This window comes from Leopardus geoffroyi, chromosome C2, assembly GCF_018350155.1.
Source record: "Leopardus geoffroyi isolate Oge1 chromosome C2, O.geoffroyi_Oge1_pat1.0, whole genome shotgun sequence".
Classification (NCBI taxonomy): domain Eukaryota; kingdom Metazoa; phylum Chordata; class Mammalia; order Carnivora; family Felidae; genus Leopardus; species Leopardus geoffroyi.
In genome coordinates this window covers 5,168,852-5,192,765 of record NC_059333.1, presented here as the reverse complement: position 1 = coordinate 5,192,765, position 23,914 = coordinate 5,168,852, and the positions used below count along the sequence as shown (strand labels likewise).

The 23,914-nt window shown below is 43.6% G+C and overlaps 1 protein-coding gene across 2 annotated transcripts in view; it reads right to left on the bottom strand.

The window, feature by feature from the left end:
• The window catches only part of DSCAM (DS cell adhesion molecule), a 704,213-nt gene that overhangs the window by 559,228 nt on the left and 121,071 nt on the right, over positions 1–23,914 (bottom strand). For both annotated transcript variants that reach the window (XM_045501327.1, XM_045501328.1), the window contains exon 2: positions 14,286–14,603. In XM_045501327.1, coding sequence (XP_045357283.1) covers positions 14,286–14,603 — 318 coding nt within the window. The remainder of the gene's footprint in view (positions 1–14,285; positions 14,604–23,914) is intronic.

Genomic DNA, 23,914 nt, shown 5'->3' with positions numbered 1-23,914 from the left:
GAGGCCCCCACAGCTTAAGAGGCCAACACTAGGGGCGCCTGGGTGGCGCAGTCGGTTAAGCGTCCGACTTCAGCCAGGTCACGATCTCGCGCTCCGTGAGTTCGAGCCCCGCGTCGGGCTCTGGGCTGATGGCTCAGAGCCTGGAGCCTGTTTCCGATTCTGTGTCTCCCTCTCTCTCTGCCCCTCCCCCGTTCATGCTCTGTCTCTCTCTGTCCCAAAAATAAATAAAAACGTTGGAAAAAAAAAAATTAAAAAAAAAAAAAGAGGCCAACACTACTATCGATCAGGATATACGTCTCATATTACAATTCAAGTCTCCCAAGGTCACAGAGAGCCTCCCAGGATACTTGGGTAAATCTAGGCCTCACTGCAACTAATTATGGGAACAGAGACCAGGCTACAAGAGTAAGGTCCAGGCAAACGCTAAGTGTTATTTTAAACAGGCTGACATTTGCATCACAAAATAGTGTGACCTAGGTCTCGCACCCTGGGTCCTAAGCTGGGCTCTCCCCAGAGCAGACAGGAGCTGGGTGAAAGCGGCTGATTGTAGACAGGATCCCCGGAGAGCCAGGGAGAGGCTGGGGAAGGAGCGCAGGGCAGGGCGGGCAGCTAAGCCAGAGTGTGATTTCAGGGCAGTCCCAGCCTCCACCTGATCCGAGACGAGCTGTGAACGTACGTGAGTCCCGCCTCAGAGCTCCATCATCCCGTGCCAGGAGCTGGGACTTTATCCTTAGAGCAGTCTGTCCCTGGCTTGGGACTGGTCCCAGGGCAAGGCATTCCCAGGCACTTCCCACTCTGTTTGTGTGCGAAGCGGGTCCGGGGCACGAACAATCTTCTGAAGCCTGTCTGTGTGGGTTCTCAGCAACCAGCACGCAGAGCCAGGGGATGTGACTCCAGGGCTACCGACGGGAGTCTGCCTTAGTCAAACTTACCAGCTCTGAAATCTTGCCATTGAGATCTAACGCGGTAAAAGGGATCGAAGAGACAATCTGCAGTGACGTGGCTTTGGGGGAAAATCAGGCGTATATAGTGAGCACAGATCACACAGCTGGTGTGCCTTTGTAGGACCCGCCCCTCCCTGTTAGACGTCATCCTTCCAAATGGAAAGACCCTTTCAAACCTAAGTATTAGTAAACAAGGAACAGTCTCATTTCACAGTCTACCATGAAACTAAATTTAAGCAAGTCAGGCCAAGCACCTAATTTGTGGGGCCCAGGGCAAATTGAAAATCCAGGACCTCTTATTTACCAAGGAGGGGAAAAGTGCCATAAGGATCCTAAAACTAGAAAACTTGCGTTTTTCCTGTGGTCTTTCTCTCACCCTGCCATGGTGTTTTTCATTCGCTGCTCCATGACGCACTGCCTGGGGCACAGAACAACCACTGAGGCACTAAGCAGGTGCAGGCCTCCACGGGTGATCTGGGCCACACTTCGCCGGGCACACACAGCCCACCAGCTGCAGGGCTCCCTTCTGCCAGCGTCTGGGCAGAAGTGCGAAGCCCCAGCCGGGGATGGGAAAGACAATCTCCCGTCTCCATTGCCTCAACCCACAGCGATCAGGCGACCTCTAAGAGATTGCAGCCTCCATGCTGGCTGGGGGAAGGGTGGCTTCTGCCATACCCCACTTGGGAGTGTCTGCACCCACTCCTACCCACACCCCACCCGGGCCCCGGCCAGGGGGAAGGGGGCAGTGGCTGCTGGACAGGGACAGGGAGCAGAGGCCAGGCAGGGCCAGGGCACCAGAGATCCGAGGGACAGCAGTGGACACAGTGGGGTTAGGGAGATGGAGGCTAAGTGGGGGGGTCTGGGCACCCAGAAACTGGGAAGTGGACTGTTGAGACCCCTTCTGGGGGAGGCGACATAAGGCAGGACCGTGTAAGAGCCGAGACCCCAAGCTCCCAGAGCACATTCCAGTGCCCTATCACACTTCACTTACTAAACACAGAAAGATAAAAGCATTAAATGTTTCATGATGGCAATGGGCGAAGTTTAACCCTAAGCTCTGGGACCTTCTCAGCACTGGGTCCTATGTGACTGAACTGCTCCCATCCCATGAGGTTGGTCCTGATCCAGACTCTATCCATGGAGCAATGGGGCGATGGCATGCATTTGTAGGACCCACCTACAATGGGGGACGATGGGGTGGAGGTGAGTGAGGGGAAAGTGAAGAATTGGGCACTGCGGGGGGGGGGGGGGGGGAAGGTAGGTCCGGGTGGCCTTCCTCCCCCGATGGGTTGGATTCAGACTGTTTCTACCCCTTTGATTTCTCCGTCCAAAGTGATAAACCACTAACAAATGCCCATGTGGGTTTCTCGGGAACACCAGAAGACTTAGGGCCAGGAGGAGGCTTGATGTCCGTCTTTCCTGTTTGGGAAATGGTAATCTGAGGCACAACATGACCTCAAGCCACACTAGTTGTATAGAAATTGGTTTTTGTTCTATTGTATTTTGTAGCTGGTTACTTAATAAATTAACAGATCTGCCTCAAACAATTACATCTTGAACACACCCTCATGTCAAGCATGGTCTCAGGGACTACAGAGATCCTAACATCTATGGAACAATGAGCTGAAGAAGGCAAGTTCAGGTGGCAGAACTAGAGGAAAACTGAGACGAGGGCACAGGTGAGAGTCACAACAGGGAATAACAATCTAGGGAAGGACGGAACCATGGAGCCTGTGAGTAGCTGGTGGGGAAGGAGGCACTTGAGCTGGCCCCGAAGGACAGGAAGATGCAGAGGTGGAGAGGAAAGAGAGAGGACTGAAGGTGATATGAGCAGGGAACATTCCAGAAACTGTGAGGACTGGCCCCGTACCTCTTAGCTAAACTGACTTCCCAACCGCAATTCCTATGAACAACCAACAACAAGCCCACAGAGACCTCCTTCCCTTCACCTGAAAATGGAAATACTATCTTCCTTGCCTGGTCGTGCAGATTAAAATAGAGAATGGCCGGGCACATGGGTGGCTCAGTCGGTTAAGCGTCCAGCATCGGCTCAGGTCATGATCTCACAGTTTGTGAGTTTGAGCCCCTCCCTGGGCTCGCTGCAGTCAGTGCAGAGCCTGCTTTCGATCTTCTGTCCCCCCCCCATCCCTCCCCCGCTCCTGCTCGTGCTCTCTCTCTCAAAAATAAATAAAACATTTTTTAAAAATTTAAAAACAAAATGAAAGAGAATGTCTTCAAGTGCTTGGCACAATGTCTAGCACACAACCGTTTTATTCACTGATCTCTCTGATCGCTGGCAAGGGGAGCTGATCTGAACTACCTTAGGCTCAAAGAGAAGACACCTTTGAAGACACGACTGCTTTGGAACCTGCAAGTGAGCTCTGGGAAGGCCACCTCAACCTCTTCCTCTTTGATTCTGGCTTCACCCTTCTCCTCTTCCACAGACAGGCTTCCTCTGGCTTTCTGGTTCCCATGGAGGATGGAAGGTGCCCCACCCACCTGAAGGTCCCCAAGCGTCCTGAGGATAGATGGACACTCTCTCAGGACTTCAACTTCAAAATCAGAAAGCAGAGAAACCAACGAACCAGACTGGTTGGCTGCTCTCCCTCAGGACAATCACCTGTCACCAGAGGCTCAAGACTTTTTTGAGTGACGTGGATGCCAAGAGATACTTAAGAGGCTTCCTGTGGGCTGGGCAGAGAAGCACGGAGGGAGGTGCCCACCGAACGTGCAGTCCCTATCAGCTACTGTTTTTCTATTAACATCAAGGCAACTCTCTCAGGTGAGTAGGTCAGCCAGATATTAGTACTTGCTTTGTCTTAAAACAACCTGATCAACATAAAATTGGGATACGATAAAACAGCATGTTTACTGACAAGTTTTGATGTATGTATACACCTATGAGGTCACAACCAAGATAAGGAACAGACCCATCACCCGAAAAGTTCGCTTGTTCTCTTTTGCAAACCCTCCCTCCCCACCCCCCCCCTTTCATAGGCTACCACTGGTGTGCTTTCCATAATTACAGACTAGGTGACACATTTTAGAGTTTTATATAAATGGAGTCATACAGTGCATACATTTTTATCTGGCTTCTTTCACTCAGTATAGATATTTTGAGATTCCTCCCCTGTTGCTGTGTTTACCAACACAGCACTCCGCCCCTCATCTGTGGTTTTCCTTTTCTTCATGGCTTCAGTTACCCCCGGTCAACCGAGGTCTGGAAGCACATGATCCCCCTTCTGACGTGTCATCAGAAGGTCAACGGTAAGCCGAAGGCTACATCACGATGCGTACTTCACTCACCCCATTTCATGTCACCTCAGAGGCACTTTATCATCTCACGTCACAGGAAGGGGGAGGACACTATAATAAGACATTTTGAGGGAGAGACCATATTCACATAGCTTTTATCACGGCACATTGTTTTAGTCATTCCATTTTATCACTTTTGTTGTTCATCTCGGACTGGGCATCATTTATAAATTAAACTTTATCACAGAAATGTACGTATAGGAAAACACACAGTATACGTAGACTTTGTTACTATCCGTGGTTTCAGGCATCCACTGGGCGTCTTGGAACACATCCCCCGTATATAAGGTGGGGGGAGCTCTGTAATACATTCCTTTTCACCCCATTTTATGGTTGAAACACAATTTGTTTACTCAGTCATCTGTTGATGGGCTTTGACCCATTTTGGGCTATTACAAATAAAGCTCCTATGAATATCCATGTAAAAGTTTTGGCTTCTTGGATTTGCTATGTTTTATAATTTATTGATTTGGACTCTGACTTATATTACTTCCTTTCTGCTTATATTAGTTTTAATTTGCTCTCCTTTTCTTGTTTTAGGATAGAAGCCAAGATCAGTTTTTGAGACAATCTTTAATTTCTAATTGGGGTTTTTAAAACAATAAATGCCCCCCCCAAGCACTGTTTTAGTGGTGTCCCCAAAATTCTTTCTTAGATATTGTGCTTCCATTTTCACTCCATTCAAAACACCTTCTGGGGCACCTGGGTGGCTCAGTCCGTTAGGTACTCTTGGCTTCAGCTCAGGTCATGATCTCATGGTTTCGTGACTTCGAGCCCCTCATCGGGCTCTGTGACACAGAGCTTGCTTGGGATTCTCTCTCAAGAAATCTAGGGAAGAATCTAGGGATTCTCTCTCAAGAGTCTCTCTGCCGCTCCCCCACTCATGCTGTCTCTGTCTCTCTCAAAAATAAACTTAAATAAAAATACCTTCTAGTTTTCCTTCTGCTTTTTCTTTCACACCAACCATTTAGAAGTGTGTTATTTAGGGGCGCCTGGGTGGCGCAGTCGGTTAAGCGCCGACTTCAGCCAGGTCACAATCTCGCGGTCCGTGAGTTCGAGCCCCGCGTCGGGCTCTGGGCTGATGACTCAGAGCCTGGAGCCTGTTTCTGATTCTGTCTCCCTCTCTCTCTGCCCCTCCCCCATTCATGCTCTGTCTCTCTCTGTCCCAAAAATAAATATAAATGTTGAAAAAAAAAAAAAAAAAAGAAGTGTGTTATTTAGTATCCCAGTATCGGGGGATTTCCTGGAGTTAGCGACTGCTAACTTAATTCCACTGCAGTCAAAGAACATATTTTCTATAATTTTCTTTTTAAAAAAATTCATCTGAGGGGGGCCTGGGTGGCTCAGTCGGTCAAGCGTCTGACTTCAGCTCCGGTTGTGATCCTGTGGTTCACGGGTTCATGGGTTCCACATCAAGCTGTCTGCTGCAAAAGCTCGCTTTGGATCCTCTGTCCCCCTTGTTCTCTGCCCCTCCCCCACTCGTGCACGTGCTGTATGTCTCTCAAAAATAAATAAACGTTAAAAAAAATAAAAAATCCACCTCGGACTTGCTTCATTTCCCATAATATGGTTTGGTAAATTTCCGTGTGACCTTAAAAAGTGTATGTATTGTGCCACTGTTGGATTCAATGTTCTCTATTTAAACGTCAATGTGGTCGAATATCTAACACTGCCCTTCAAGTATTCTCTATTCTTGCTGATTCTGTCTACTGCTCCTTAATAAAAAAGGGATATTGAAATCTCCAATGATAAAGTTTGACTTGTCTGTTTCTCCTAGAAATTTTACTCTTGTTTTTTTTTGTTATTTAAATGCAAATTAGTTAACATACCACGTAGTCTTGGCTTCAGGGGGAGAACCCAGTGATTCATCTCTTACATAGGACATCCAGTGTTCATCTCAACAAGTGCCCTCCTCAATACCCATCAGCCATTTAGCCCATCCCCTCACCCACCTCCCCTCCGGCAATCCTGTTTGTGCTCTGTATTTAAGAGTTTCTTACGATTTGCCTTCCTCTCTGTTTTTATCTTATTTTTCCTTCCCTTCCCCAATGTTATCTGTTGTGTTTCTCAAATTCCACATGAATGCAATTATATGGTATCTTTCTTTCTCTGACTTATTTCACTTAGCATACTACCCTCTAGTTCCATCCACATTGTTTCAAATGGCAAGATTTCATTCTTTTTCATTGTTGATTAGTTTTCCATTGCATATGTGTGTGTGTGTATGTGTGTGTATGTGTGTATGTATGTGTGTGTGTATGTATATATATGTATATATATATGTGTATATATATGTATATATATATGTGTATGTATATATATGTGTGGTATATATATATATACCACCACATCTCCTTTATGCATTCATCAGTTGATGGACATTTGGGCTCTTTCCATAATTTGGCCATGACCGGTTTTTACTTCATGTATTTTGAACTGCTGACATAAGGGGCATAAACATTTAGAATGGTCAATATCTTCTGAATTAAATGACTCTTTTATATTATGAAATGACCTTTAGCCCTGGTAATATTCTTTGCTATGAAATACACTTTGATATTAATGTACTTAATCTAGATTTCTTCTGATATTTTTGATTAAATGTATTTGACTTGATGAGCATAATACATATTTTCCCATCCTGTTACCTTTAACATATCTGCATCTTTATATTTAAAGTACATTTCAGGGTGTCTGGGTGGCTCATTCAGTTAAGCATCTGACTGTTGATTTCAGCGCAGGTCATAATCTCACAGTTCATGGGATTGAATCCCATGCTAACAGCACACAGTCTGCTTGGGATTCTCTCTTTCCCTCACTCTCTGCCCCTCCCCCACTCACATGCACTCTCCCTTTCACTGTCTCTCTACCAAAGTAAATAAATATTTTAAACATTTTTTTAAAAATAAAGGATACTTCTTTTAAACAGTATTTGAATCTAATCTAGCAATTGCTGCCTTTTAATTCGGATAATTATAACATTCATATTTAATGTGAATATTGGTATGGTTAGGTTTAAATTCATCATCTTGTTATTTTATTTCTATTTTCACCATCTATTGTTTCCTTTTTCCTATTTTTTAATTATATGTTTAGCACTGAAATTTTTTTGAGTCATTCCATTTTTTTCCTCCTTGATTAGCTTATTAGTCATAATTCTCTGTTTTGCTATTTTAGCGGTTGCTGTACATCTTAGACTATACATCTGTAACTTATCACAATCTATAGTCAGGTGATATTATACAACTTCACATATAAAAAAATAACCTTACAATATTATACTGCCACATCTCTACTCCAGGCCTTAATGCTATTAATTATCATCCATTTTATTTAGACATATGTTACAAACTCCACAAGTCATTATTATTATTTTTGTTTAAATAGTCATATGGTCTTTTAAAAGATTATAAATCTTTTATAATCTATTATAAATACCAAAAAATTATTTAAAGCCATCTACAGATTTCCAATGGCATTTTTCACAGAATCCTAAAATTTTTATGAACCATAGGAGCCCATGAATGTCCAAAACAATCTTGAGAAAGAACAAAGCCAGAGGTATCATGCTCCCTGATTTCAAACTATACTACAATGCTATAGTAATCCAGAAAGTATAGTACTCACACAAAAACAGACACATATATCAATGGAATAGGACAGAGAGCCCAGAAATAAACATATGCATTTGTGGTCAATTAATCTATGACAAAGGAGGCAAAAATATACAAGGGGGGAAAGACAATCTCTTTAATAAATGGTGCTGGGAAAACTGGACAGCCACATGCAAAAGAATGAAACTGGACCACTTTCTTGCACCATATCGACACACTAAAATCAACTCAAAATGGATTAAAAACTTGAATGTAAGACCTAGAAACTCCTAGAAGAAACTTCTAGAAGAAAACATAGACAACACTCCTAGAAAAGGGGGAAAAAAACACAGACAGTAAGCTCTTTGACATTTGTCTTAGCAATATTTTTTTGGACCGGTCTCTTCATACAAGGATAAGTAAAGCTAAAATAAACAAGTGGGACCACATTGAACTAAAAAGCTTCTGCAAAGTGAAAGAAACCATATCAAAAATGAAAAGGCAACCCACAGACTGGGAAAAGATATTTGCAAATCAAACATCTGACAAGGGTTAATACCCAAAATATATAAAGAACTCATAGCACTTAATATCAAACAACAACAAACACAAAAAAACAATGTGATTAAAGATTGGGAAGACATTTCAAAGACATGGAGATGACCAACAGGCATATGAAAAGATCCTCAATATCATTAATCATCAAGGAAATGAGGTATCACCTCACACTGTCAGATTTTATTATCAAAAAGACAAGAAATAGTGTTGGTGAGGACATAGAGAAAAGGGGACCCTCATGTACTGTTGGTGGGGATGTAAAATGGCACAGCCACCAGGGAAAACCGTACGAAGGTTCCTCAAAGAGTTTAACGCAGAAAAACCATACAGTCCCACACTTCTACTTCTGGATGTTTCTCTGAAACAAAAACAAAACACCAGTTCAAAGAGATATATGCACCCCTATGTTCCCTGCAGTGCTATTTACAATAGCCAAGATATGAAAGCAACCTAAGTGCCCACAGATAGGAAGATAAGGAATATAGGGGGAGGGGGGTGAGTGTGTGTGTATGAAACAGAATATTACTCAGACATAAGAAAAATGAAATCGTGCCATTTGCGACAACATGGACAGATCTAGAGGGTATTGTGCTGAATGAGATAAGTCAGAGAGAGACAGATAGCACATCAGTTTACTTATACGTGGAATCTAAAAAAAAACAAAAAACATAGAACAAATGAACAAACAAAACAAAACAGAAATAGACTTATGGACACAGAAAACAAACTGCTGGTTACCAGAGCAGGGAGGTGAACTAGGTAAAGGGGATTAGGAGGTACAAACCTCCAGTTACAAAATAAATAAGTCATGGGAATATAATGTAAAGCACAGGGAACAGACTCAATAATATTGTAATAACGTTTTGTGGTGATGGGTGGTAACTAGACTTACCAGGAAGATCATCTTTTAATGTGTAAAAATACCAAATCACCATGATGTACATCTGAAACTAATAGGATATTGTATGTCGGTTATACTTTAATTCTAGAAAAACGTAATTTCTTTACCCACATAGCTACCATTGTCATTCTTCTTCCCTTCCAGTAGATCCAAGAACCCATCAGGAGCCATTTATCTTATGATTGTAGAACTTCCTTTAAGATTTCTACAAGCGCAGGTCAGCTGCTGATAAATTCTTTCAGCTTTCGTGTGTCCAAAAAAAAAAAAAAAAAGCCTTTATTTCACCTTTATTTTTGAAAAATACTTCTACTGGGCATAGATTTCTAGATTTACAAATTACACTTCCTTTCAGTACTTTAAAGGTGTTGCTTCTCTGTCTTCTCACATTGATTCTGAAGGGAAATCTGCTGCTGTTCTCGTTTTTATTCTTCCCTGTGTAACGTGTCTTTTTCCTCTGGCCGTTTCTAACATTTTGTCTTTAGACTGGTCCTGAGAAATTGGATTCTGACGGGCCTCGGTGGAATTTTCTTCGTGTACCTTGTGCTTGGGGTTTGTTGAGCTCCTTGGATCTTCAAGTTTATGGTTTTTATCAAATTTGAAAAATTTTAGCCAGTATTTCCACTCTTCATTTATTTTGTTTGTTTGTTTTCCCATCCATTCCTTTGGGGACTCTGTTTGTATACCAAGCTACCCAAAATATGTTTTCACTTCTTTTGGAATAGATTTTATTTTTTAGAGCCATTTGTAGGTTTACAGAAAACTTACACTGGAAGTACAGAGTGTTCCCATACACTCTCTTCACCCCACCCCTGCAGTCTCTCTCATGGTTAGCAAGTTGCATTAGTGCATCAGTGTTATACGTTTGTTACAACTCATGAGTAGTATTTATACATTGTTATTAACCAAAGCTCATAGTTTACATGAAGGTTCTTTCTATGCTGTGCAGTTCCATGAAGAATGTCGTGTAGGGGCGCTTAGGGCACTTAGTCGGTTAAGTGTCTGACTCTTGATTTTGGTTCAGGTCATGACCTCACGGCTCTCGGGAGTTTGAGCCCCACATTGGGCTCTGTGCTGACAGTAGGCAGCCTGCCTGGGATGTTCTCTCCCTTTCTCTCTCTGCCCCTCCCCCACTCACACTTGCACACTCTCTCTCTCTTCTCTCTCTCAAAATAAATAAATACTTAAAAAAAAAAAAAAAGAATGCCATGTATCCACCATTAAGGTATCGTCCAGAATGGAGGCATCACTGCCTTAAAAATGTCCTGTTATCCACTTATCCATCCCTCCTTTCCTCCCCTGGAAGCCACTGATCTTTTTATCGTCTCTACACTCTCACCCTTTCCAGAATGTGTATGAGTGGGAATCACACAGTTTATAACCTTTTCAGATTGGCTTCTTTCACTTAGTGAGATGCATTTAAGGTTCTTCCCTGTCTTTTCAAAACTTGGTAGCGTGTTTCTTTACATTGCTTAATAGTATTCCATTGTATAGATTCACCATAGTTTGTTTATTGTTAAAGAAAAAAATTGTAATTATTCTGATGCTTGTTAACATGTAAAGGAAGACTTTATTCAAGACTGTTGTAATAGGACCCATCACTATTCCAGCAGGCTCGGAGAGAAATTTTTCTCAACTCCAAATAGAGCGAGGAGAAGTGGGGTTTTCTAGCCAAAGGGCAGAGTGCGGGTCTCAGTAGGAGGAAGCTTTACCAAGAGGATACATCAAGGCCAAAGGTAGGACAGACTCACACATCAAAGTAAGAATGAGGAACTTGATCAGAACTACGAGTGGCCAGATGTCAGAGGGAGGGGAGGACTAATAGGAGTTTTACTAACACTGGGCTGGGGGAGGGGCGCCTGGGGGGCTCAGTGGGTTGGGCTTCCAACTTCCACTCAGGTCATGATCTCACAGTTTTGGGTTCGAGCCCCAGCCACAGTCAATGAAGGAGGAAACCACCACTAGAATTTCTTTGTACTTGCCCAAGGTCGTACTGCTAGGGGCAGTATGGGCCCCTATTTGCTAGGGGCCAGGGGCGGGCCAGGGGAAGTACTGCTACATTCTGCATCCTGCCCTTGGAACAGAAAGGGGAAGAAGGTCTTTGATGTGCAAGGTGACCAGCTTTGCAGATTCAGGTGACATTATGATAGGAAAAGGTAGGATAAAACAGGCCCAGAGGGGAGGATTAGGACCTGAGGTCCCGGGGTGGGGGGAGTCCTATTTTGAAACAATGCTGGGAGTATCTGACCACAGAAACCCCCCTCCCCCACCCAGGCGTAAGGTTCCTCTTACGAATGTAACAGACCCACCTACTCCCCCCTCAGGTTTCCCTCAGGAATGTGACGAAAGACCTAACTATGGTTACAGGCCACCCCTCACACAATGGAAATGAGCCAATCAGGAATGGACCACCCAGCACCTAGAGCCATGAGGCCCATAAGGGTGGGACCTGAGAGGGAACGAGGGGAAAGGGAGGGGGGAGGGCTGACCGGAACCTTCTACGACAAGGATCCTTGCCTGTGGTCCTGGGGCATTCACTTTCAAAGGGCCCCTCTCTGTAAAGAGAGCTTTCCTATTATCCTTACTTTTTAATCTTACAGTCTAATAAACTTCTGCCTGGAGCTCATTTTGTCTCCACTTCATTCTTCTAAGCAGCGAGACTGTGAATCCTGGGTACTGACGTAAAAACTCCTGCAACATGACAGAGGAACCATCCCGCTTTGGTGACACCAACACCTAAGTCAAAGTCACCGAAAAATGTGAAGAATGAGAATTCCCTGAACCACCAAAGGAGGGATTAGGAGGCCATTTTACCTAAAGGATTACTCCACGAAAATCCCAGCCCCAATCCAGAGGGACACTGAGGCACGCAGACCTGAGATGGGGCACCACCCGGGGGGCCAGCCCCCATTCTGCTCAACTCTACCCTACACCTGTCACTGGGTAGTGTCACCAGTCACCCACCACCTGCTCTTGCAAACGGCCATCCGGTTCCACACGAGCATCTACATAAAAATGGGGAAACCAGATTTTCAAGCATCCAATAAAAAAAGCTAAAAGACCATTACAGTCATAATGTCTTCACAACAAGAAGGAAAGTCAAATGGGAAAATAAATTGCATTTGGGCAGCGTGCCTGTCCGTCTCGTGAGTCCACACTGAGGCAGCAAACACACGTCTGTCTGCTGCACGTGTACTCAGTACGATTCGATGTCGGGAATACGCGCACGTGAACAGCAAGAACACACTTCTGCAGAAGTGGGAGGAACAGCCACCAGACAAGGCGATGCGATTTCCACCCCCTGACACATCCGGTGGCACGCAAAAGCAATCGATTCCATGACAAATTTCAAAAATGGCAGTTATACAGGAGTAAGCACTTAATTCCTTATCTGACAAGAAACCCAAGGCAGAAACAGCGGATTAACACACACACACACACAAGCATAGCTGTTTGAAGTCCCAGGTTCTTGTGTAAGTGGCGCTTTGTAGGCTCTAAATATGTTTCTGTAACACATCACGAACATTGTCAGCCTGTCAAGTAAAAGGCACTCCCTATGTCCTCCTGACTGTCAGCTTTAGAGGTCTCCCTACAAATTGCATTTGCTTTATTTTAATTATTCGGGGTATCAGCTTTTCATGTCTGCTGATTAAAGCCCATCTTTTTCTTCCTTTCTCGAGCACGTTCTTGCTCAGGTGCTGGGATTCGTGAGCGTGTCACAGAGATCAAAACAGAGTTGGGAAAATGAGTCACTAGCAGAATGAACTGTAGTCTAACGTTTGATTGCTTACATCAAAGAGATCATATGCAGGAATCCAGAAACATCTCATAATTTGCTCATGTTGCAAAGCCTTCAAGAAGCATCTCCTTACTTGCCACAGAAATTATAACCAGGCTCCCCCAGCTACCTGGGGCCTAAGATAACAATCAGAGCCACCTTCTCTTTGCCCTGACATTGTACTGTGTCAGTATCCTGTATATTTGTAGGGTGAAGCTTAAAAAAACCTAAAATGTTGTTTGCTAACTAGACTCTAGCTGTGAGTTAGTTTTTCGGGGCTTTGTTCAGTCTGTAATGACACAATATGTCCTGTATGTGTAACTTTTTTTTATGTCTGTGGATCTCAGACTGTATTCCTGGGCTGACCTATAGAAATGTAATTGGGGCATCTGGGTGGCTCAGTGGGTTAAGCATCTGAGTTCGGCTCAGATTGTGATCTCACGGCTCGTGAGTTCAAGCCCCACCTCGGGTTCTCTGCTGGAGACCACTTTGGATCCTCTGTCCCCTTCTCCCTCTCTCTGCCCCTCCCCTCCCTTGAAAATAAAATAACATTTATGTGTGTATATATATATGTGTGTGTGTGTGTGTGTGTGTGTATATATATATATGGTACTAAAAAGAATACAACCAATTCGGGATTTATTCATTGACAATATTCCAGCAACCTGTGACACAGCGAAAACAGTTTAAAATGCTCCTTTTTTAATTTCACGAATACAAGAATATTAGACCTACTGTGTGTTTCATTTCCCGTTACATCACACCTTGAGGCCAAAGTGCTGTTCCACTTCAGCTCTGTGTCCCTCCTCTCTCCCCTTTTCCTCCCCGCCCCCACACTGCCTGCCTCTAGGGGAGGAAAGAGCAGAGACAGGGCAGGAAGGAAACACGGTAGACTGGAGACACTGAAAGTCCGAGTCAGAGAATCAATCAGTCAAAACACAACACGTCTGCAGCTTGAACTTCGCCCACTTGCTATCGCTAATTCCACGTCTTAGCTCCAGCGACACAAGGCATTTTGAAAGCCCGTCAAGGGATGCTCTGACGTCTCAAAGACGCTGTCGGGAGTGCCGGAATGATCCGACCACAGGGTTTTCACTGGTCCTCAGCTGATGATGGTTTCCTATTTGTCAACACCCACCTCCCCCAACCCCCCCCCCAAAGCAGGCACAGAAGGAACAAAGCAGAGGAAACGTACTCACCAGCCTTGATGTGGACATCCTGACTTCTAATTTTCCCTGAAGGATTTTCAGCTGTGCAATAGTAAGTATTATCATGGATTAAGGTACTAAAGCTTGAAGGAGGGAAGGGGAAAATTTGGAGAGTGCCGTTGGGGTGGACGTGGCGGATCCCGGGGACATCGTAGATCTCCTCGCCCGTTGCCAGGTACCATCTGAGAGACACAGGAGGGACGCCTGCAGCGGGGCAGGGCACCAGGGTCCCCGTGGTGCTCGCAAACACTACCTCTTGCAGAGATGCATTGACAAAGTAGAGGCTGGAGTGAAGGTCCTCACCGAAAACTACAAGAAGACAACACAAGAATTGGTCAGGGAGGCGCACGCTCTGAACTTGGCCTTCGATCAGCCTGGCCTCAGAAGGTCGTTCCGATAAACAATCGCCAGGTTTGACTACAACGAAACCGTTCAAAATTGCTCAACTACGGACACAGAGGCCGGTACGAACACATAAGGCGTCAACGTCATTTCACACACTCTGTACACAGACTGCGAAGTTACCCTGGACCTTCACTTGTGACAGGTTACTTACCAGCCCATTCCCCACACCCTGCTCTGTCTCCACAGGAGTGACCGCTACTGGGAATCATGCTCTGTGTTTCGTATTCCTCTATTGTTTGTCTCCCCCTCTAGAACGTAAGACCCCTGAGAAAAGTGTCACGATTCGCTCACACTGTCACCTAGAGTGCAGAGCCTGGCAGCCAGCGGGCACTCGATAAGCACGAGCTAAAAGGATGAAGGACTGGATCCAGCTGCTAGGACTAAATTGCTCTGGGTGGGAGGCACACGGAGACATATTCTCGAACGAAATTAGTCACAATTTTTACCAATGAAAATCTACGCTTGCATGTAAAACGTTTTTTGAAAAGCACAACTGATTTTCTACAAATAGCACCAAAGCAATGGTGCATTTGTTTGTTTGTTTTTTTAATGTTTATTTATTTTTGACAGGGAGACAGCGACAGAGCATGAGCGGGGGAGGGGGAGAGAGAGACACACACACAGAATCCGAAGGAGGCTCCAGGCTCCGAGCGGTCAGCACAGAGCCCGACGCGGGGCTCGAACCCACAAGTCTGCGAGATTGTGACCCGAGCCGAAGTCGGACGTTTAACCAACGGAGCCACCCAGGCGCCCCTCGACAGGGCATTTTTTACTCAAAAATGGGCAGCGGTGATAATGAGAACTTTGAGAGATGTATCATTCGATCCCACTGGCCCGTGGCAGCTTCCTCTTGTGGTCCATCTGCCCACGTGCCACATGCACCTCTATGATAATTCTATGTAATAATGCGAATCCGTAAACCATGCAATTGTTATAGGCTATGCTTCATTCTCTCAACACCGTTTCATAGACAAGATTCCATATTTCTATACAGACCTTCCAAGTAAATAGTGGACGCACATTTTATACAATATGATTCTCTGAACTGCTTTCCTGATCTTCGTTATTTAAACTGTTTTCATTGCTACGAGTAAGACATCTGCAAACCTCTTCACACATAGTTGGCTTTTTAATTCATTTACTGAGTGCCTATGTTGCACTCGGTAACCAGTAGTCACAGAGTGTCACTTCCATGAACAAAGGGAACAACTTCTAGAATCCAAAAATTAACGAAAGGTTTTTGTTTTTTTTTTTTTTTTTTTCAACGTTTATTTATTTTTGGGACAGAGAGAGACAGAGCATGAACGGGGGAGGGGCAGAGAGAGAGGGAGACACAGAATCGGAAACAGGCTCCAGGCTCTGAGCCATCAGCCCAGAGCCCGACGCAGGGCTCGAACTCACGGACCGCGAGATCGTGACCTGGCTGAAGTCGGACGCTTAACCGACTGCGCCACCCAGGCGCCCCTAACGAAAGGTTTTAAAACGCTGTGAAGACCTACCTCGCAGACATTTGTGCTTCTATGCGACTTTCTAAAGACAAACTCACTCTTAGTCACATATTCACGCGAGAAAAGACGCCCTCGACGCCTGGAATTAATCTCACTGGGCAGAGATGAGAGTGTCATTTACTGAGCGCCTACACCATCCCAGGCAATGCTGTGATCCTCAAGGTGTTCTTTCAGTCTTGTGAACAGGAGCTCTGCCAGGCGAGTACAGGCTCCACTTTACGGAAGAAGAGGTGGGGATTTTGTCACTTGACCGTGGATTCAGGGCTAGGAGCTCACAGAGGCCAGATTCGGCCTTTCTGATGAAGATTTACTTTCAGCATATGGCTGCCTTTCCTCTATAAAGCCAAATCCCGGAGAAGCTGTGTTTAGGACATTCGGCACCCCCCAGGTAGCTCATCTGAACATCCACCCGCTTCCTGCTGTTCTGTCTCAGCGGAAGTGTCCGCCAGCTTGCCCACTGGAACCAGGGCTGACTACTTCTGAGCTGAGAAAAGAGGGGGCACCGTGGAGGAAACACCACCATGCCAGAAGATGGTGGAGAAAAAGCCACTTTGTAAAAGTGACAGACTCACTCAAAGAGAAGACAGGCAGGGGGGGGGGGGGTGTTCATCAAGTAGTAACTTTGATGGCTTCCTCTCCCAACCATAACTAAAATCTTTAGCAATGCTCCATAAATCAGAATATGAAAATTATTGCTAACTAAGAAATTGGCTCAGATCGGAAGCACAGTTAATAGTTAAACATTACAGCCTTCAACTCAAATAAAAATGCTGAGAGTAGCACGGTGATTTTACATTTGAGCTTTCTAGGAAACTGACATCACCCCAAACACGTTGTTAGGAGGGAGGAAACTGTCACTCTCTGAGGCTAATTAATTCCACCAGATTCTTTTTTGTTCCCACCCCACATTACTCTTCTGTCAACTGGATTTAGGTAATTTGAACCAAATAAAATTTAGTCATATCTGAATTCATTCTCTTGTCTCACAAAAGTTAGCCTTGTTAGGAATAGTCTTTGAACACATGAATGTATGTGAGAAATATTTCATATATAAATGTGAAATTATTCAAATGCCTGCAAGAAAAAATGCAAAATAAATGTTTAATCCTAGTATAGTTAAGGAGATAAGTGACCCACGGGGGATCACTGTCACTTCTCCTTGCATTTTTAAGGTATTTCACTTTCGTCTTTGTATTTCACACCACTGGGTTTAATAACGTAACATAAACGCATTCTCTAAGATACACATCATATGGCCACAGGCAAAAGAAAACCCAAACTACATTCCAGCAGCTTCTGTTTCTTCCATCTAAGGGACCATCCATCTGCTTAAATAATAGTACTTCATTTTATAGCATGCTGCACGCACTTTAAATACAGCAACATTTGCTCCCTCCAGTAAGGGCACAGGCGATCTCGCTGTGAATTACGTGCGTGTGAAACTTCCCAGAAACCAACTGCAGTTTAATAACAGAAAGCTAAACAAAACATTTGGCATAATCTCGCTCCAACATTCAGCGTATAAAATCCCGGGGTACGGACACCAAGGATGCCGAAGGAAGGGGCTTTGGAGGATTGTTCTTTCATGTACAGATTTCTCCACGTTTTATCACGTTATAACAGATGGCATAAGCAGGGCTCCAGTGACAACAGGAAGAAGAATGTTACACTAAAAAGAAAAAAATAAGTCTACGTTGCTTTCTTGAAAATTCAGATCTGGCGAGGTGAAGAGACATGAAAGAAAACAATCGCTCATTCGTCCAGGGGGTATACCCTGGTCAGTAAAGAGACGGACGAAAATTCTTTGCTGAGCGCTGTGGCAGAGCTACTCACGAAATGCTATGGATGCATCGATGAGAGAGACTACCCCGACCTGGGGAAGATGAGGCCAACTCTCAAGAAGAGAAGCGGAAGGGAGATTCTAGGCAGGGGGCATAAACAAGTTAGGACACGGAGTCAATCACAGGCAGGAGAGAAGCGAGAAGATCCCGGATAATCGGAACTTCAGGACAGAAATAAGAGGGATGCACAAGGTGAGCGAGGGAACTTGAGAGTCTTCAGACTCACTCACTCTGAACACACTCACCCGTCACCTACTACTGGCCTAGCACTGTGCGAAGGCCCGGGGACACTGCAACCAAGGCTTGGAGGGTGATCTCAGGAAGCTTCCATTTCAGATACTTGTTATAAAGTCCAGACCCTAAGTGATATCAGATCTCATGCTAAAAAGCATACGCTTAATTCTGCAGGCCACAGGAAGTCCCATCCATAGGTATATACCCAAGAGAAATGGATACACGTGTCCCTGCAAAAACTTGTGCACAGGTGTTTAGAGCAGCATTATTTATAATAGCCAGGTGTGGGAACAACCAGCGCGTCCATCAACCGAAGAACAGATAAGCAAAATCTGGTACGTCCATTCAGTGGAAGTTTCTCCAGTAATGGCAAGAAATGAAATACTGACACCTGATACAGACATGGATGAGCCTTGGCGACATTATGCTAAGTGAAAAAAGCCAATCACAAAGGGCCGCGTACTCTGTAATTACAGCACATGACTTCTCCGGAAGAGAGAACTCTACAAGGACAGAAAGAAGGGAGTGGTTTCCTTAGAGCTAGCGGTGAGGGTGTGGGGTAATAGGGTGGTAACCTCGGGATGCAGGGGCTCTTTGTGAGGTCATTCAAAAGGTTTAAACTCGACTTTGATGAAGGTTGTACATATCTGCAAACTGACTAAAAACCACTGAATTATACAAATGGGTAAATTTTATTGCATGTGAATTACATCTCAAGAAAGCTGTTTAAAAAAAAAAATAGAGAAACAGTGAACGTTTTGACGCAGGGCAAGCCGTTTTCCAAATTGTCGTCTTAGAAAGTTAACACTGGGCTTATGAGGAGCGGAGGCTGGAAGTCCAACTAGGCTGCTGCGGGGGTGGCCTAGACCTGCGTGGTCATGGGTGGGGTGAAGGGAGGAGAAAGCCTATATGAATGTGTCTTGATGTGACCCCGCCAGAATTTGTGGGCAGGGCCATGAAAGGAATGTGAAAGAGGAAGAGGAAAAAGTCATTATGGTCAGAATTCAACGGCTCATATGCCTGGTCGTGTGGTACACCATGAACAAAAATAGAGAACATGCAAGGCAGAACGGAGGTGGGCAGAGAAAACAACAATGTCAGTTTTACTAAGGTCAAGGGGGCACTGCCTTTGGGCCACTCAGTAGTGAGGTGGGAATAGGGCTCTAAGTCCCCGGCGAGAGAAGCCATAGTCCAGGAAACTGAAGCTCACCACTGGCTGAGACATACCAAGGAGAGTGGAATGAACAAGGAGATACAAAAACCAGAGATGGGGTGGTGCGGGGGGGGGGGCTAAAATAGGCAAGGGGGACTAAAAAGTACGCTTATCTTGATGAGCACTGAGTAATTCGTACAAGGAAGTGTCGAATCACTGTATTGTACGCCTGAAACTGAGAGAACACCATACGTCAATTACACTGGAATGAAAATTTTCAAAAGAAAATAAAATAAAAGTTAAAAAAAACCAACAAAGAGATGGATCCTCAGGGACAGTTAATATACAAAAGGTGAGTTGCGCAAAAGATATCTGGCCAAAGACTGGTGTGCAAAATACATAACGAACTCCTACAAACCAGTAAGAGAAAGAGAATCCAATTACAAAGTAGAAGGCTTGGAGAGTCACTTCACAGAAGCCATTATATAAATAGCCGATATGCACATGAGAAAATGCTGAATGTAACTAGTCAACAAACAAATGAAATTAAAAGCATAAGGACTTAGCACTAAACAGCCTTCTGAATGATTAAAGTGGGAACGACAGACTATATACATTGAGGGGCTCAAGAACATACAGCAATAGGAACTTCCTACGGTGCAGATGGGGGTGGAATCTGATAAAATCAGACTTTGTGGAAAACCGTTCACCGATATCTCCCGAAGCGGAACATATGCATATCCTATGACTCAACAATTCACCTGCGAGGTGTTTATCCAACAGAAATGTATGCACACCCTCACCAAAAGAGCACACCCTGGAATGTCCCCAGCGGCGCCATTTGTAAGAGTCCCAAGCTGGAAACCACTCAAATATCCACCAACAGAAAAACGGGCAACTAGAGTAGGATGTATTCGTACACTGAATCACTACATAACCGTGAGAATGAACAATCTATAGTTACAAAACATATATAAATCTCACAACCATAAGGCTGAAGCAAAGCAAATAGACACGATAAGAGTACACGCTGTATCGTTCCATTTATATCAAGCATAAAAATAGGAAACACTAATCCAGAATGTTAAGAATCACAGGTCAGCTGGGGCTCCCGGGGGGCTCGGTCGGTTGAGCACCCGACTTCGGCTCAGATCATGATCTCGTGGTTCGGGAGTTCAAGCCCCCTATCGGGCTCTGTGCTGCCAGCCCAGAGCCTGGAGCCTGCTTCAGAGTCTGTCTCCCTCTCTCTCTGCCCCTCCCCCACTCACTCTCTGTCTCTCTTTCTCTCTCTCTCAAAAATAAATAAACATTAAAAAATTAAAAAGAAAAAAAGAAATCACAGGTCAGGGTGGGTCTAGAGAATGAAAGGACAGGGTGGCATCCAGCTGCCAGCTGCATACACGTTCTTGATCTGGGTTCTGGGTACACTGATGCGCTAAGCTAATGAAAACTTCCCTGAGCTATACGCTGTGATAGGTACACTTGTATGTATATATTCCATACTTCATTAAGAAGTTAAATACTTTGGGGGCGCCTGGGCGGCTCAGTCAGTTAAGTGTCTGACTTCGGCTCAGGTCATGATCTTGCAGTTTGTGAGTTCGAGCCCCGCGTCAGGCTCTGTGCCGACAGCTCGGAGCCTGGCGCCTGCTTCGGGTTCTGTGTCTCCCTATTCCTCCCGGCTCGCTCGCTCGCTCGCTCTCTCTCTCTCTCTCTCTCTCAAAAGTAAATAAAGATTAAAAAAAATTTTTAATAAAAAAAAGAAGCTAAATGTTTTTAAAGTAATGAAAAAAGAAAAAGCCATCATGAAGATAAAGAGGAAATTATGAAATCAGGAGGCCAAATCAGAGAGAGAATTATGCCTTAGAAAGAAAAAGACAGTATTTTAGGAAGTCAACCAGTTGTTTTCAACAGCGGCAATTGCTACAGAGAGATCAGAAAACATGAGAACCAAAACAGACCATTAGATGTGCAAATTGGATATATTCATTTTGAATGGAAATGCCATTTCGGACTGAAATACGTTTACTGATTCTACAGGAATATGCCAATGAATGTGCTTATTAGTAAAATGAACTGCTTCTGTAAAGGTCTCCCAAAATGAAAAGGGATATAACTTAGTCTTAGGTAAATATTATCTAGAAAGCAGAACTCTTCACTGATTCAGAGACTACAAAATGTTTTCATGCTTGAATAAATGTTTTGAAATTTAGTGTCGTCTTTATCAGATGATCTGAAAGCAGATAAATGAATGGTCTCATAATGACTTGAAAAGCATTCCAAACTTCCATAAACTAATTCCAAGTCAGGTTCTAAAAATGTGCTCAGATGGTATACGCATTTAACGCTAATGTATTTCAATTATTCTATCTATTCCCCAGCATTGAAGCAATGGTGAAATTGTTCTCATGAGTAAGAGTTGGATAAAACTTCACAGTGGCATAAAACTTTTAAATACAAAATTCTGTTTCTATCCATGATAAAACAAAACAAACGAACCAAAAGGCCAGGAACCAGATTTGCCCTCTCACAAGTAGACATTCAGGTGATACAGAATAGTAACGCACAAAAGAAGGGAATAAACAAACAAGGTGGGCCCCAAGTGCCCAGCTTACTGCCTGGAGAGAGGTCCCAGATCCTCCCAAAAGGAGAAAACCCAAGTAGAACTTGGTGGAACTTTGGAGCCGAGAAGCACAAATGTGAGGTGTGGGGAGGCCAAGGCTGCCAGACTTACAAAGCAGAGAGAAGGAAGTTGCACAGATGGGGAGATCAAGAGACCCAAAGAAGTTTTCCTTGGATGAGTCTTCACACACAGCCTTGGATGTGTAGGCACGTTTGCATGTATGTGAGGAAACGGCCAGTGCTGGATAAGAGACACCAGAGAGGAACAGGTGGAAAGGCTCTGAAATTCACATGGAGGAAGGACCAATTCATATTCTTGCCAGCCAGGGTGGAAAGAACTGACATATGGGATATCAGATATCAGATAAAATACTTAGAAGTGTTATCAGCATAACAGTGGGGGCCAAATTAATCATAACAGAGCCTAAAAGGGATCCCAGAATGGATCTCAGAAGGAATAAAATTGATTCCAAGGAGCTTAACTGCCCAAAAAACACATTTCAATACTAGTTAATGGAAAAGAACAAAATCTAATAATCGATAATGTAAGATTTTCAATGTCTGGTATTCAGTCAAAAATTGGACACAAGCAGGAAAAGATGATCTATTATCAGGAATAAATTGATTCAATAGAAATAGACACAGAAATGACAGATGACAGAATTAGTAGTAGGCCTAAACATTCAATAGCTATTATAAACAATCTCCCAACACTTTCAAGACAGCAGAGAAAAGCAAGGGCATATTGATGAAAAGAAATGGAGGCTATACAAATAGCCGAGATGAAACTTTTGGAGATTGAAAATATGATACATGAAATGAAAAACATGCAAATGGAACGAATAACAGAGTAGGCCTTGCAGAGGAAACTATCAGTGAACCAAAATTGGAGCAGTAGAAACTAAATAAATTAAAAAGCAAAGGAAAATAGGCTTAAAGAGCATGAACAACAAATCGGTGAGATGTAGGGGCCATATCACATGACCTAATATATGTATAATTGGAGTTCCAGAAGGAGAAAGTGAGACAGAACATTTTTTGAAAAATTACCATCCAAATTTTTCAACATTTAATGAATCCTAGAACTCCAAATATCCCATAAATTCAATGAACCCCAAACAGAAGAAACATGAAAAAAAATCACACCATGACACATCATAAATTTCTGAAGGCTGATGATAAAGAGAAAAATCTTAAAAGCAGCCAGATTTCTAAGTAAAATACACACTACATACAGAGTAAAGACAAGCACGATGGCTGACTTCTCAGAAACAGTGCAAACCAGAAGACAGTGAAGCAAAAAATTAAAACATTATTTAAAGAGAATAAAGAAAAAAAACCCTGCCATATAAAATTCTATACACAGCCCAACAAAAAAACCCTTTCACAAATGAAGGCAAAATAATAATGATTTTTTCACATATCCATAAGCTAAGAGAACTCAATGACAATAGATCAGCAATTGTAAGAAATGTTAAAGGAAGTCTTTTGGGAAAAGGAAAATGCCAGATAGACATTTATGACTTCCCAAAAGAAATGAAGAGAGCCAAAAGATAGTAAGTATGTAAGTAAAAATTTTAAAAAACATATGTATTTACTCATTTATAAAAAAAAATCAAAAGACAATTTACTGTTTACAGCAAAAATGATACTAATGTATCGTGGGGTTTGTAACATACATAGGGATAAAATGAGTGACGATAAGAGCACAAAGGCAGGTGAGAAGAGGGAAATGACAATCTACCGCTATAATTTCTTCTGCCACATATGAAGCACTAGAATAGCATTGGAAACTAGGCCATGTTAGTTTCAATATGATAAACCCTAAAGCAACCACTTAAAAAAAAACAAAAGGTAAAG